Source organism: Lichenostomus cassidix, unplaced genomic scaffold, assembly GCF_008360975.1.
Source record: "Lichenostomus cassidix isolate B80296 unplaced genomic scaffold, HeHo_3.0 HiC_scaffold_38, whole genome shotgun sequence".
NCBI classification, from domain to species: Eukaryota; Metazoa; Chordata; class Aves; order Passeriformes; family Meliphagidae; genus Lichenostomus; species Lichenostomus cassidix.
In genome coordinates, this window is record NW_028147440.1 from 1,460,081 (window position 1) to 1,473,750 (window position 13,670).

Sequence of the window (13,670 nt, forward strand, 5' to 3'; positions counted from 1 at the left end):
GGATTGGGGTGTCAGTGTCACAGTTTGGGGTGTTTAGGAAAGGTGACAATGTGACAGTTCTGTCCCCAAGGGGGTGTATGGGGTTAGGGTGTCAGTGTCACAGTTTGGGGTGTTTTGGGAGGTGACAATGTGACAGCTCTGTCCCCGACCTGCTGTACGGGGGTTCTGTGAGGGTGATGGGTATGACAAGTCTGTGTGACAATGTGGTGTGACACTGCTGTCCCTGTCCCCAGCCTGGTGTATGGGGGTTCTGTGAGGGTAGGGGAGGTGACAAAGCTGTGACAATCCTGTGTGACACTCGTGTCCCCTGTCCCCAGCCTGGTGTACGGGGGGTGTTTTGGTAGTGGTGTGACAATGCCGTGTGATACTGCTGTCCCTGTCCCCAGCCTGGTGTACGGGGGGGTTTTGTGAGGGTGATGGGTGTTACAATCCCGTGTGACAATGCTGTGTGACACTCATGTCCCCTGTCCCCAGCCTGGTGTACGGGGGCTCGCGGGGGTCACACCCTGACCCCGACCTGCTGCACCGACAGCCCTACGGAGCTCCTCACCCGCTGCAGGGCTATGCGGCCAACCACCACCCCCCAGGTATGGCGCCCATGTCACCTGTTGTCACCTGCTGTCCTCTATTGTCATCTATTGTCACCCCAAGGGCACCCAGCATCACTCTTGCCACCCCTTGTCACCTGCTGTCACCTATTGTCATCTATTGTCACTTACTGTCAGCTGCTGTCACCTCCTGTCACCTCCTGTCACCTATTGTCACCTACTGTCACCCCAGGGGCACCCAGCATCACCCCCTGTCACCCAGTGTCAGCTGCTGTCACCTTCTGTCACTGTCACGTATTGTTACCTGCCATCTATTGTTACTTATTGTCACCTGTTGTCACCTATTGTCACCTGTTTTCACCTGCTGTCACCCCAAAGGCACCCAGCATCACTCCCTGTCACCCCCTGTCACCGTCACCTACTGTCACCTATTGTCACCTGCTGTCCCCTACTGTCCCCTGCTGTCACCTACTGTCACTCCTTGTCATCTGTTGTCACCCACTGTCACCTGCTGTCACCTAATGTCAGCTATGGTCATCCACTGTCACCTACTGTCACCTATTGTCCCCTACTGTCACCCCTTGTCACCTGCTGTCACCTGCTGTCACCTACTGTCACCCCAAGGGCACCCAGCATCACCCTGTGTCACCTACTGTCACCCACTGTCACCTGGGGGCGACCCACATCATGCCATGTCACCTGTTTTCACTCCGGGGTCACCCATTGTCACCCCACATCACCCATGGTCACCCCATGCCACCCGGTGTCATCCCGTGTCACCCACCTCACCCAGGGGCACCCACTGTCACTGAGGTATACCCTGGGGCACCACATGTCACCCAGTGTCACTTACCTGTTGTCACCTTATGTCACTTACTGTCACCCAGGGACACCTCAGGACACCTGTGTCACCCCTGTCACCCAGAGACACCCTGTGTCACCCCCTGTCACCCTGACTGTGCAGCACCATGACCCCAGGTCCCCGTGTCACCTTATCACTTTGACACCCTGACCCTGTGTCACCCTGGGACATCCAGTGTCACTCTGACACAGCCTGGGGCAGCCCGGCTGCCGTTGTCACCATGGCGTCACAACACCTCAACCCTGTGTCACCCCAGCCTTCTGTCACACTGGGACATTTGTCCCCTCATGTTGTGTCCCCTCACATTTCCTGCTTTTTTTCCCTCGCGCCCTTTTCCGCGCTCACATTTCCCACCTTTCCCCTATTGTTTCCTGTTCTCTCCCCTCATGTTTCCTGTTCTTTCCCCTCCTGTTTCCTGTCCTTTCCCCTCCTGTTTCCTGTTCTTTCCCCTCCTGTTTCCTGTTCTTTCCCCATCATGTTTCCTGTCCTTTCCCCTATTGTTTCCTGTTCTCTCCCCTCCTGTTTCCTGTTCTCTCCCCTCCTGTTTCCTGTCCTTTCCCCTCCTGTTTCCTGTTCTTTCCTCATCACGTTTCCTGTTCTTTCCCCTCCTGTTTCCTGTCCTTTCCTCATCACGTTTCCTGTTCTTTCCCCTCCTGTTTCCAGTCCTTTCCCCATCATGTTTCCTGTCCTTTCCCCTCCTGTTTCCTGTTCTCTCCCCATCATGTTTCCTGTCCTTTCCCCTCCTGTTTCCAGTCCTTTCCCCATCATGTTTCCTGTCCTTTCCCCTCCTGTTTCCTGTTCTCTCCCCTCCTGTTTCCAGTCCTTTCCCCTATTGTTTCCTGTTCTCTCCCCTCCTGTTTCCAGTCTTTTCCCCTATTGTTTCCTGTTCTTTCCCCTCCTGTTTCCTGTTCTTTCCCCATCATGTTTCCTGTTCTCTCCCCTCCTGTTTCCTGTCCTTTCCCTCCCGTTTCCAGTCCTTTCCCCTATTGTTTCTTGTTCTTTCCCCATCGTGTTTCCTGTTCTCTCCCCTCCTGTTTCCAGTCCTTTCCCCTATTGTTTCCTGTTCTCTCCCCTCCTGTTTTCAGTCCTTTCCCCTATTGTTTCTTGTTCTTTCCCCTCCTGTTTCCTGTCCTTTCCCCATCATGTTTCCAGTCCTTTCCCCTCTTGTTTCCTTTGTTTCCTGTTCTCTCCCCTCCTGTTTCCTGTCCTTTCCCTCCTGTTTCCAGTCCTTTCCCCATCATGTTTCCTGTTCTTTCCCCTCCTGTTTCCTGTCCTTTCCCCTCATGTTTCCCACCTTTTTTCCTCTAAAGTTTCCCATCCTTTTCCCCTCACATTTCCTATTATTTTTCCCCCTCACACCTCCTGCCCTTCTGTCCCCCTCACATTTGCCATCAGTTTTTCCCTCATGTTCACCACTTTTTCTCCCCTTCTGTTTTGCGCCTTCTTCCTCACATTTCCTGTCCTTTTTGCTCAAGTTTCCTGTCCTTTCCTGCCTTCCATTTCCCGCCCTTTTCTCCCCTCAGTTTTCCCGCCCTTTTCTCCCCTCAGTTTTCCCGCCCTTTTCTCCCCTCACATTTCCCACCCTTTTCCCCTCATGTTTTCTGCTCTTTCCCCCTCACATTTTCTGCCCTTCTCCCCTCTCATTTCCCTTCCTTTTCCCCTCACATTTCCCTCTCTTTCCCCCTCACGTTTCCCGCCCTTTTCTCCCCTCACGTTTCCCGCCCTTTTCTCCCCTCACGTTTCCCGCCCTTTTCTCCCCTCAGTTTTCCCGCCCTTTTCTCCCCTCACGTTTCCCACCCTTTCCCTTCAAATTTCACACCATTTTTTCTTCCTTTTCCCCCATTTTTCTCACATCCAACTTGCCACCCACCAGGAGCTCCATGCGAAGAGAGAACCCAAAATTTACATAGACCCCCCAGATCACCCCAAAACCTCCCACCTGTGTCACCCCAACCCTGTGTCACCACAGCCCTTTGTCCCCGTGTCACCCTGACCCCATGTCACCCTGTCCCCATGTCACCCCAACCCTTTGTCACCCTGTCCCCATGTCACCCCAGCCCTTTGTCCCCAGGTCCCCAGGTCACCTGGACCTCATGTCACCCCAACCCTGTGTCACCACAGCCCTTTGTCCCCGTGTCACCTGCACCGTGTCACCCCAGCCCTTTGTTCCCACGTCCCCATGTCACCCTGACCTCGTGTCACCCTGACGCTCTGTGAACACAACATCCTTACCCAGTGTCACCTCAGCCCTTTGTCTCCATGTCACCTGGACCCCGTGTCACCCTGTCCCCATGTCACCTCAGCCCTTTGTCCCCAGGTCACCTGGATGCCGTGTCACCCTGTCCCCATGTCACCTCAGCCCTTTGTCCCCATGTCACCTGGACCCTGTGGCACCCTGTCCCTGTGTCATCCTGTCCCCATGTCACTCCAACCCTTTGTCAACCTGTCACCCTGTCCCCGTGTCACCCCAGCCCTGTGTCCCTTTGTCATCACAGCCCCAAAATCCCCGGGTCCCTTTGTCACTGTGTCACCGTGTCCCCACTGTCCATCCTCATCCCCACACCCGGAGTGTCCCCAAGGTGTCCCCAAGGTGTCCCCAGGACTGTCAGGGCTCTTCAAGATGGGGGTCACCCCAAACTGTCCCCTCAAGCTGTTTGCTGTCCCTGGGTGTCACAGCTGCAGTGTCCCCCAGGTGTCCCCAGGGGTGTCCCCAGGTGTCCCCCTGGTGTCCCCAAGGCTGTCAGGGCTCTTCAAGACATGGCTGCTTTACTCGGGGTCACCCCAAACTGTCCGCTGTCCCTGGGGTGTCACAGCCATGGTGTTCCCAAGGTGTCCCCAGGTGCCCCCAGGTGTCTCCCAGTGTCCCCAAGGTGTCCCCAGGGCTGTCGGGGCTCTTCGAGATGGGGCTGCACCACGCGGGGTCACCCCAAACTGTCCCCTCAAGCCGTCTGCTGTCCCTGGGGGGTCACAGCCAGGGTGTCCCCAAGGTTCCCCCAGGTGTCCCCCAGGTGTCCCCCAGGTGTCCCCAAGGTGTCCAATGTCCCCAGGGCTGTCGGGGCTCTTCGAGACGGGGCAACTCCACCCAGGGTCACCCCAAACTGTCCCCTCAAGCTGTCCGCTGTCCCTGGGGGATCACAGCCATGGTGTCCCCACATCCCTGAGGTGTCCCCAGGTGTCCCAAGGTGTCCCCAGGGCTGTCGGGGCTCTTCGAGACAGGGCTGCACCACTCGTGGTCACCCCAAACTGTCCCCTCAAGCTGTCCACTGTCCCTGAGGTGTCCCCCAGGTGTCCCTAGGTGTCCCCAGGTGTCCCCCAGGTGCCCCCCAGGTGTCCCCAAGGTGTCCCATGTCCACAGGGCTGTCGGGGCTCTTCGAGACGGGGCTGCACCACGCGGGGGGCGCAGCTCCCGACGCCTCCGTGATGAACCTGATCTCGGCGCTGGAGTCGCGCGGACCCCAGCCCGGCCCCTCCGCCTCCTCCCTGCTCTCCCAGTTCCGCACCCCCTCCTGGCAGACAGGTGGGTCGGGGTCACCTGGCGTGGGGGGGATCCTGGGGGGTCCCGGGAGGGATCCTGGGGGGTCCCGGGAGGGATTTTGGGGGGTCCTGAGGGGGATTTTGGGGGGTCTTGGGAGGGTCTGCTGTCCTTTGTGCCACGCTGGGGGTGCTAGTTGTGTCCCAGTGGGGGGTTATTTGTCACTCTGGGGGTTTCTAGTTACCCCAGGCAGCTTCTGCTTGTCCCCAGGGGGTCCCCAGTTGTCCCCAGGGGGTCCCCAGTTGTCCCAGAGCATCCCTACTTGTCCCCAGGGGGTCCCCACTTGTCCCCAGGGGGATCCCCATTTACTCCAGGAGGTTCCCGTTTACCCCAGGGGTGTCCCCACCTGCCCTAAGGGTGTCCCCATTTATCCCAGGGACCTTTTACTTGTCCCTAGGGGTGTCCCCACCCACCCTAAGGGTGTCCCCACCTGTCCTAATGGGGTCCCCATTTATCCCAGGGACCTTTTACTTGTCCCCAGGGGTGTCCCCACTTACTCTGGGGGTGTCCCCACCTGCCCTAATGGGGTCTCTACCTACCCTAATGGGGTCCCCATTTATCCCAGGGACCTTCTGCCTACCCCAGGGGTGTCCCCACCTACCCTAAAGGTGTCCCCATCTGCCCTAATGGTGTCCTCAGCTACCCTAATGGTGTCCCCCTTTACCCTAGGGGTGTCCTGATCTACCCTAAAAGTGTCCCGCCCTAATGGTGTCCTCACCTACCCTAATGGGGTCCCCATTTATCCCAGGCACCTTTTACTTGTCCCCAGGGGTGTCCCAAGCCACCCTAATGGTGTCCCCACCTGCCCTAAAGGTGTCCCCACCTGCCCTAAAGGTGTCCCCACCCACCCTAAAAAGGCCAGGAAACACGAGGGAAAAGTCAGGGACACGCGAGGCAAACAGGACAGTGTCCCCACTCCCCCCAGCACACCCCTCCCTACCCGGGGGTCTCTCTCCCTTGGCCCAAGCCCCCTCCCCTCGCTCCCACCCTCCCTACACCCCTCCTCACCCCGCTCCCCTCCCCAGCCATGCACACTCCAGCTCCGGCCGAACTCTTCATCTCGGGCGCCCTTCCCGGCTCGGGGACCTTCCCGTCGTCGTCGGCGCTCGGCCCCTACCAGCACCCGGCGTCCTTCGGGGGCCGCAGCTTCCCGGTGGGCTCCCCGCTCAGCCTGCCCGAGGCCGCCTTCAGCCCCGGCTCCAACGGGCTGCTGTCCCCGCACGACCCCCTGCTGCACATCAAGCCCACCCAGCCCGCCGTGCCCTCCTCGCTGGGCTTCGACCGCCTGGGCTCGGCCGTGCTGGGCTCGGCGCTGCCGGCGCAGACCCCTCCGTACCGCCCGGCCCCCAGTTCCTCCCAGTTCAACCTGCTGTCCGCGCCGCTGCCCGCGCCGGCCGAGCAGCCCCCGCAGCTCTACAACACCCCCGTGTTCGGCGGCGCGGGCGGCGGCGCGGGGGGCGGCGGCGATCGCGCCATATCGCGACAGGACAGCGTCATCAAGCACTACCAGCGGCCCGGCGGGGCTCAGCCGCAGCTGCCCCCCGCGCCCACCCACAGCCTGCAGCACTACCTGAGCTGCGGCGGCTCCTACCAGCAGGTCGCCCCGCACCGCGCCCCGCTCTCCTGCAGCCCGCTGGGCGACCAGTCGCCCGCCAGCTCCGAGGGCTCGCAGCAGCCCCCCAAAGCCGCCCCGCCCGCGCCGCGCCCCGAGCCGGGCTACCGGCCCATCATCCAGTCGCCGGGCTACTCCGGGGGCGGCGCGGGGGGCAACGGCGGCGCGGGGGGCAACGGCGGCGGCGGAGGGGGCAAATCCAAGAGTTATTCGGCGTCGCGGCAGCCGCCCCGCTCCACCAACACCCCCAAGTGCCAGAGCAGCTACACCCCCAGCACCCCCAAACCCAGCTCGGTCATCGCCAGCCAGTCGCCAGCCTACTCGCCGGGCCAGCCGCCGCAGAGCCTGCTGGCCATGGGGGGAGCGCCGGGCTACAGCGCGCCCGGAGCCCCCCAGAGCCTGGCGGGGGCCGCGCAGCCGGCCGGGGGCTTCAGCGGAGGGCAGGGGGGCGAGCTGGGGGGCAAAGGCGGCGGCTACCAGGGCGGGGGGCAGGGGGGCGGGCAGGGGGGGCTGCAGCCCTGCGTCAGCGCCGGCGGCACCTACTCGCCCGAGCAGCTGCAGGCGCTGCCCTACGGCGTGCAGCCCGAGGGAGGGCAGGCGGGGGGCTACGGACCGCCGGCCCCCTCGCAGGGGATGCCCACGGCCAGCCCCTCGCTGACCTACAGCACCGGCCACTCGCCCGCCATGCCCGGGCCGCCGCTGCCCTACGCCGGCCTGGGGGGCTCCAGCCCGTCGCCCATCATTCGCCCCCTCCAGTCGCCGCCGGCCGCTCGGCCGCAGAGCGGGGCGTCACCCGGCCAGTCCCAAAAGTACCTGGGCTCGGTGCTGTCCCCGTCCTTCATGACCCCGCAGGGCTACGGGGGCGCTCCGGGGGGGCTGGAGCGGCAGCAGCCCCCCGCGCCGGGAGCGCCCCCCAGTTTCGGGAAGGGCGCGAAGGGGGACGCGGAGCTGCTGGCGGCCGAGCGGAGCGAGGACGAGGATTTCCTGATCCAGCACCTGCTGCAGGCGCCCAGCCCGCCCCGCGAGGGGCTGGGGGGCTGCGAGGAGCGCGGCGGGGGTCCCAAGGCGCTGGGGGGGTACGGGGGGGCGCTGGGCAAGGAGGAGCGCTACCAGCTGCAGAGCGTCATCCGGCCCAACTCCAACCTGGAGGCGCCGCTGGAGCTGGCGCTGCTCAAGGAGAAGAAGAAGCCGGAGCGAGGGAAGGAATTCCGGGGGGCGGCCGGGGGGGCTGGCGGTGCCGGCGAGGGGCTGGCGGCCACCTCGGTGGTCCACTACGGCCACCAGCCGCCCCCCGCGCTGGACTCGTACGAGATGAAGAAGCCCCCCGAGCACCTGGCCGGCGGGAAGGAGCTGGGGCAGCCGCCCCCTCCTCACTCCTACCTGCCCAAGACCCCCGAGCACGGGCGGATGGTGGGCGAGGGGCCCCCGCTGGAGCCCCACAACCTCCTGCTGGACCCCCCGCCCGAGCTAGGGGGGTCTCTGCTGCCCTCGGTGCTCACCCACACCCAGAGCCAGCTGCACCCCCGGCCCAAGGCGAGACCCCCGCTGGACGTTCACCTGCTGGAGCAGCAGAGGATGCCGCCCCCTCCTCCCCCTCCTCCGCCGCCCCCCGCCCCACCTTCCGCCCCCCCGGCGCCTCCGGCCGCCCCCTCCCCACAGCTGCTGCTGGAAGCTCACCTGCACCAGGTGCGCTCGCAAGGCCTGGACCCCCAAGCCCCCCCGCCGCTGCCCCCCGACTCCATGGAGGTGCTGCCCGCCCCGCAGGAAATCCAGGATTTTTTGGAGCCCCCCTTGGGGTTGGAGCCCCACCTGGGCCAGAGCACGGGGGTCCAGGGCCCCCCCGGCCACCTGCTGGACCCCGAGGCGGGGGTGCCGGCCGTGCCCCCCGAGGCCAAGGACCAGTTTTCGGAGGGGGGCAGCCCGGCGGGGGGCAAGGGGCGCTTCGTGCCGCTGACCTCCATCTGCTTCCCGGACGCGCTGCTGCAGGACGAGGACCGCGGCTTCTTCCCGGGCATGGAGGACATGTTCGGCCCGCCGCCCGAGGATTTCCCCAAACCCTCCGAGGAGGAGGAGGAGGACGGCAACGCCGGCCTGGAGGCGAGACCCGAGGGGCTGAAAGCTCCTCCGCCGTACGACATGGGGCAGAGCTACCCCTCGTTCTGCCCGCAGGACGGCGGGGCCGGCGGGGAGCCCCCCAACCTCAGCCTGGAGCCCCCCAAGCACGAACTGCCCTCCACGGTGAACGCCGAGCCGCTGGGGCTGATCCAGAGCACGGGCGAGGGCCCCAAGCCCCCTCCGCCCCTCACCACGCCGCTCTTCTGCTCCTCCAAACCCAAAAAGCTGCTGAAAACCTCCTCCTTCCACCTGCTGCGCAAGCGGGACCCCTTCCCGCCCCCCAAAAAAACCTACGCGCAGGAGTACGAGTTCGAGGACGACGAGGACAAAGCCGACGTCCCCGCCGACATCCGCCTCAACTCGCGCCGCCTGCCCGACCTGCTGCCCGACCTCATCTCCAGCTGCCGCCGGCCGCCGCTCACCCCCATGGGCGACATCGACTTCTGTCCCCACCCCGGCGCCCACCCCGCGCCCAAGAAGCGCGGCAGGAAGCCCACCAAGCCCAAGAGGGAAGGGCCGCCCAGGCCCCGGGGGAGGCCGAGGATCAGACCGCTGGAGCCGCCGGGCTTCCCGGGAGCCGACGGAGCCAAGAGGCCGAGAGGGAGAGGGAGAGGAAGGGGCAAGAAGGCAGGAGAGGAGGGCGATGGCGTGGAGCCGCTCAAGCCGCTTAAGGTGAGGAGTTTTGGGGAGGTTTTGGGGGAGTTGGGGGTGGAGGTGGGGAGGAAAAGTGGGTTTGGAAGGTTCTCTGTGGTTGGATGTGCTCAAAATGGTCCCAAAATGACCCAAAATTGGGAATAAGGGTGAGCTGGAGATGCTCAAACTACTTAAGGTGAGGAGTTGGAGGTGAAGATGGTTAGGAAAAGGGGGATTTGAGGGTTTTCTGTGGTTTCTTGGACTCCAAATGGTCCCAAAATTGCCCCAACTTTGGGAATAAGGATGACTTGGAGACCCTCAGGTCCTTCAAGGTGAGGATTTGGGGGGTTTGGAGGTGAAGGTGTTGAGAAAAAGTGGATTTTGAAGGTTCTTTGTGGTTGGATGTGCTCAAAATGGTCCCAAAATGACCCAAAATTGGGAATAAGGATGAGTTGGAGATGCTCAAACCGCTTAAGATGAGGAGTTGGAGAGCTTGGAGGTGAAGGTGTTGAGGAAAAAGTGGATTTTTTTGGGAATAACAATGACTTGGAGACCCTCAAGGTCCTTCAAGGTGAGGATTTGGGGGGTTTGGAGGTGAAGGTGGTGAGAAAAAGGGGATTTGAGGGTTCTCAGTGGCTTGTTGTACTCCAAATGGTCCCAAAATGCCTCAAAATTGGGAATGAGAACGACATGGAGATGCTCAAGTCCTTCAAAGTGAGGACTTTGAGGGAGTTGGAGGTGAAGGTGGTGAGAAAAAGTGGATTTTTTGGGAATAATGATGACTTGGAGACCTTCAGGGTGAAGACTTTGAGGGGTTTGGAGGTGAAGGTGGTGAGAAAAAGGGGATTTGAGGGTTTTCTGTGGTTTCTTGGACTCCAAATTGTCCCAAAATGCCCCAAATTTGGGAATAATGATGACTTGGAGACCCTCAGGTCCTTCAAGGTGAGGATTTGGGGGGTTTGGAGGTGAAGGTGTTGAGAAAAAGTGGATTTTTTGGGAATTATGGTGACTTGGAGACCTTCAGGTCCTTCAGTGTGAGGAGTTGGGGGGTTGAGGTGCCTTTGGGGGTGAAATATTGGAGAAAATGGGATTTTTGAGGGGTCATGAGGGGTCAGGGGGTCACTGGGGGGTCAGGGGGGTCACTGGTGGTCACTCCTCCCCCCCTGACCCCCATCTTTTCCTTCCCCCAGATCAAACTGGGCATGTCCAGTAAGGGTCACTGGTGATCACTGGGGGTCACTGGTCCATACTGGACCACCCCAGATCAAACTGGCTGTGTCCAGTGAGGGTCACTGGTGGTCACTGGGAGGTCACTGGTGGTCACTGGGGTTGGGGTGTTGTTTTTTGTTGGTTGTGGGTTGGTGGTTGGGGGTTGGGGTGGGGGGGTCACTGGGGGTCACTGGGGGTCACTGGTCCATACTGGACCTCCCCAGATCAAACTGGCCATGTCCAGTAAGGGTCACTGGTGGTCACTGGGGTCACTGAGGTCACTGGGGGGTCACTGAGGGTCACTGATGGTCACTGGTCCATACTGGACCTCCCCAGGTCGAACTGACCATGTCCAGTAAGGTCACTGGTGGTCACTGGGGGTCACTGGGGGTCACTGGTCAATCCCAGCCCCCCCTGACCCCATCTTTTCCCCTCCCCCAGATCAAAGTGGCCATGTCTGGTGAGGTCACTGGTGTCACTGGGGGGTCAGGGGGATCACTGGGGTCACTTTGTTTTTTGTTGGGATGTCAGTAGGGTCACTGGTGATCACTGGGGGTCACTGGTTTGGTTAGATCATGGTTAGTGGGTCACTGGGGGTCACTGGTCTACTGGTGTTGGTTGTGGGTCACTGGTGGTCACTGGGAGGTCACTGAGGGTCACTGGTGGTCACTCCTCCCCCCCTGACCCCACCTTTTCCCCTCCCCCAGATCAAACTGGCCATGTCCAGTAAGGGTCACTGGGGGTCACTGGTGTTACTGGTGGTCACTGGGAGGTCACTGGTGATCAGGTGGTCACTGGGGGGTCAGGAGGGTCACTGGTCGACCCCCCATTTTCCCCTCCCCCAGATCAAACTGGCCATATCCAGTGAGGTCACTGGGGGGTCAGGGGGGTCACTGGTGGTCACTGGTCCATAATGGACCTCCCCAGACCAAACTGGCCGTGTCCAGTAAGGGTCACTGGTGATCACTGGGGGACACTGGTGGTCACTGGGGGGTCAGGAGGGTCACTGGGGGGTCACTGGGGTCACTCCTCCCCCCTGACCCCCATCTTTTCCCCTCCCCCAGATCAAACTGGCCATGTCCAGTGAGGGTCACTGGTGGTCACTGGTGTTACTGGTGGTCACTGGGGGGTCAGGAGGGTCACTGGGGGGGTCACTGGGGGTCACTCCTCCCCCCCGACCCCATCTTTTCCCCTCCCCCAGATCAAACTGGCCATGTCCAGTGAGGTCACTGGTGATCACTGGTGATCACTGGGGGTCACTGGGGGTCACTGGGGGTCACTGGTCCATACTGGACCACCCCAGATCAAACTGGTTGTGTCCAGTGAGGTCACTGGTGATCACTGGGAGGTCACTGGTGATCAGGTGGTCACTGGGGGGTCAGGAGGGTCACTGGGGGGTCACTGGGGGTCACTCCTCCCCCCCTGGCCCCACCTTTTCCCCTCCCCCAGATCAAACTTGCCATGTCCAGTAAGGGTCACTGGTGATCACTGGTGTTACTGGTGGTCACTGGGGGGTCAGGAGGGTCACTGGTGGTCACTGTCACTCCCCCCCCTGACCCTCTTCCCTCCCCCAGATCAAGCTCGCCGTCTCCAAGCCCCCGACGCAGCCCCCACCCCCACCCTCCGCCTCCCCGCCGCCCAGCGCCCCCCCCAGTTCCCGGGGGCTCTGAGCCCCACCCCCCCCCCACGCTCCGGACCCCTCGCAGAGCCGCATGAAGCAGAAGATCCGCGAGGTGGAGGAGAAGCAGCCCGAGATGAAATCCGGCTTCATGGCTTCCTTCCTGGACTTCCTCAAGTCGGGCAAGCGGCAGCCGCTGCCCCCCAGCCCCTCCAAGCCCCCTCCCCGCGGGACCCCCGCCCCGTTCTCGGTGGGGCAGGCGGTCCTGGGGGGCTCCCTGGAGGGGGGCGAGGGGGAAGGGCTGGTGATGGCGTGTCCCTCGCCCTGCAAGCGGCTGGACGAGGAGCTGAAGCGCAACCTGGAGACGCTGCCGTCCTTCTCCAGCGACGAGGAGGACTCGGTCAGCAAGAACCAGGACCTGCAGAAGAGCATCAGCTCGGCCATCTCGGCACTGGATGACCCTGCGGAGCGCCGGGAGAGCGAGCCGCATGGTGAGTGCCTTTAGATACCTGCCAGGACCTTTAGATACCTGCCAGGACCTTTAGATACCTGCCAGGACCTGAGGGTTAATGTAGGGAGCTGTAGGGAACTGCTGGGGGTACATAGGGATCTGCCAGGACCTGCAGAAGAGCATCAGCTCGGCCATCTCGGCCCTCGATGACCCCGCGGAGCGCCGGGAGAGCAAGCCGCACGGTGAGTGCCTTTAGATACCTGCCAGGACCTGTGGGAGCCTTTAGATACCTGCCAGGACCTTTAGGGATCTGCCAGGACCTGTGGGGAGCTGCTAGGATACATAGATACCTGCTAGGGGTACATAGGGATCTGCCAGGACCTGCAGAAGAGCATCAGCTCGGCCATCTCGGCACTGGATGACCCTGCAGAGCGCCGGGAGAGCGAGCCGCATGGTGAGTGTCTGCCAGGACCTGTAGGGAGCTGCCAGGACCTTTAGGGAGCCTTTAGATACCTGCCAGGACCTGTAGGGATTGTCAGAAGTACATAGGGACGTGTAGGGAGCTGCCAGGACCTACAGAAGAGCATCATCTCGGCCCTCGATGACCCCGCCGAGCGCCAGGAGAGCGAGCCACACGGTGAGTGCCTTTAGATACCTGCCAGGACCTGGGGGAGCCTTTAGATACCTGCCAGGACCTTCCAGGGGTACATAGATACCTGCCAGGACCTGTAGGGAACTGCTAGGATACATAGGGAACTGCTAGGGGTACATAGGGATCTGCCAGGACCTGCAGAAGAGCATCAGCTCGGCCATCTCGGCCCTGGACCCCCAAAACCCCTCTAAATCCCCCCAAAACTCCTCTAACCTCTCTTTTTTCCCCACAGACGCCCCACCTCCAGAAGAACCTCCCCCACTGCCGCCTCCAGCCCCCCCTGAACCCCCCCAGGACCCCCAAAATCACCTCAAATGCCCCCAAAACTTCACCAAACCCCCCCAAAATCTTCTCTAACCTCTCTTTTTTCCCCACAGACGCCCCACCTCCAGAAGAACCTCCCCCACCGCCGCCTCCAGCCCCTCCAGAACCCCCAGG

At 62.0% G+C, this 13,670-nt stretch overlaps 1 protein-coding gene and 1 long non-coding RNA gene across 3 annotated transcripts in view; both read left to right on the forward strand.

The window, feature by feature from the left end:
* The window catches only part of PRR12 (proline rich 12), a 36,712-nt gene that overhangs the window by 8,267 nt on the left and 14,775 nt on the right, over positions 1-13,670 (forward strand). Inside the window, exons 2-8 of the mRNA XM_085045401.1 lie at positions 475-587; positions 4,766-4,927; positions 5,968-9,341; positions 12,086-12,152; positions 12,183-12,624; positions 12,655-12,751; positions 12,938-13,034. Of these exons, the coding sequence (XP_084901527.1) occupies positions 475-587; positions 4,766-4,927; positions 5,968-9,341; positions 12,086-12,152; positions 12,183-12,624; positions 12,655-12,751; positions 12,938-13,034 (4,352 nt within the window). The remainder of the gene's footprint in view (positions 1-474; positions 588-4,765; positions 4,928-5,967; positions 9,342-12,085; positions 12,153-12,182; positions 12,625-12,654; positions 12,752-12,937; positions 13,035-13,670) is intronic.
* LOC146422946 (uncharacterized) lies at positions 9,377-10,401 on the forward strand. Of its 2 annotated transcripts, XR_014847753.1 has the most exons (4): positions 9,377-9,649; positions 9,879-9,896; positions 10,041-10,100; positions 10,245-10,401. It is a non-coding gene; the product is annotated as an uncharacterized LOC146422946 (long non-coding RNA). The 2 variants fall into 2 exon arrangements; XR_014847752.1 differs by lacking the exon at positions 9,879-9,896 and having other exon boundaries at positions 9,377-9,801.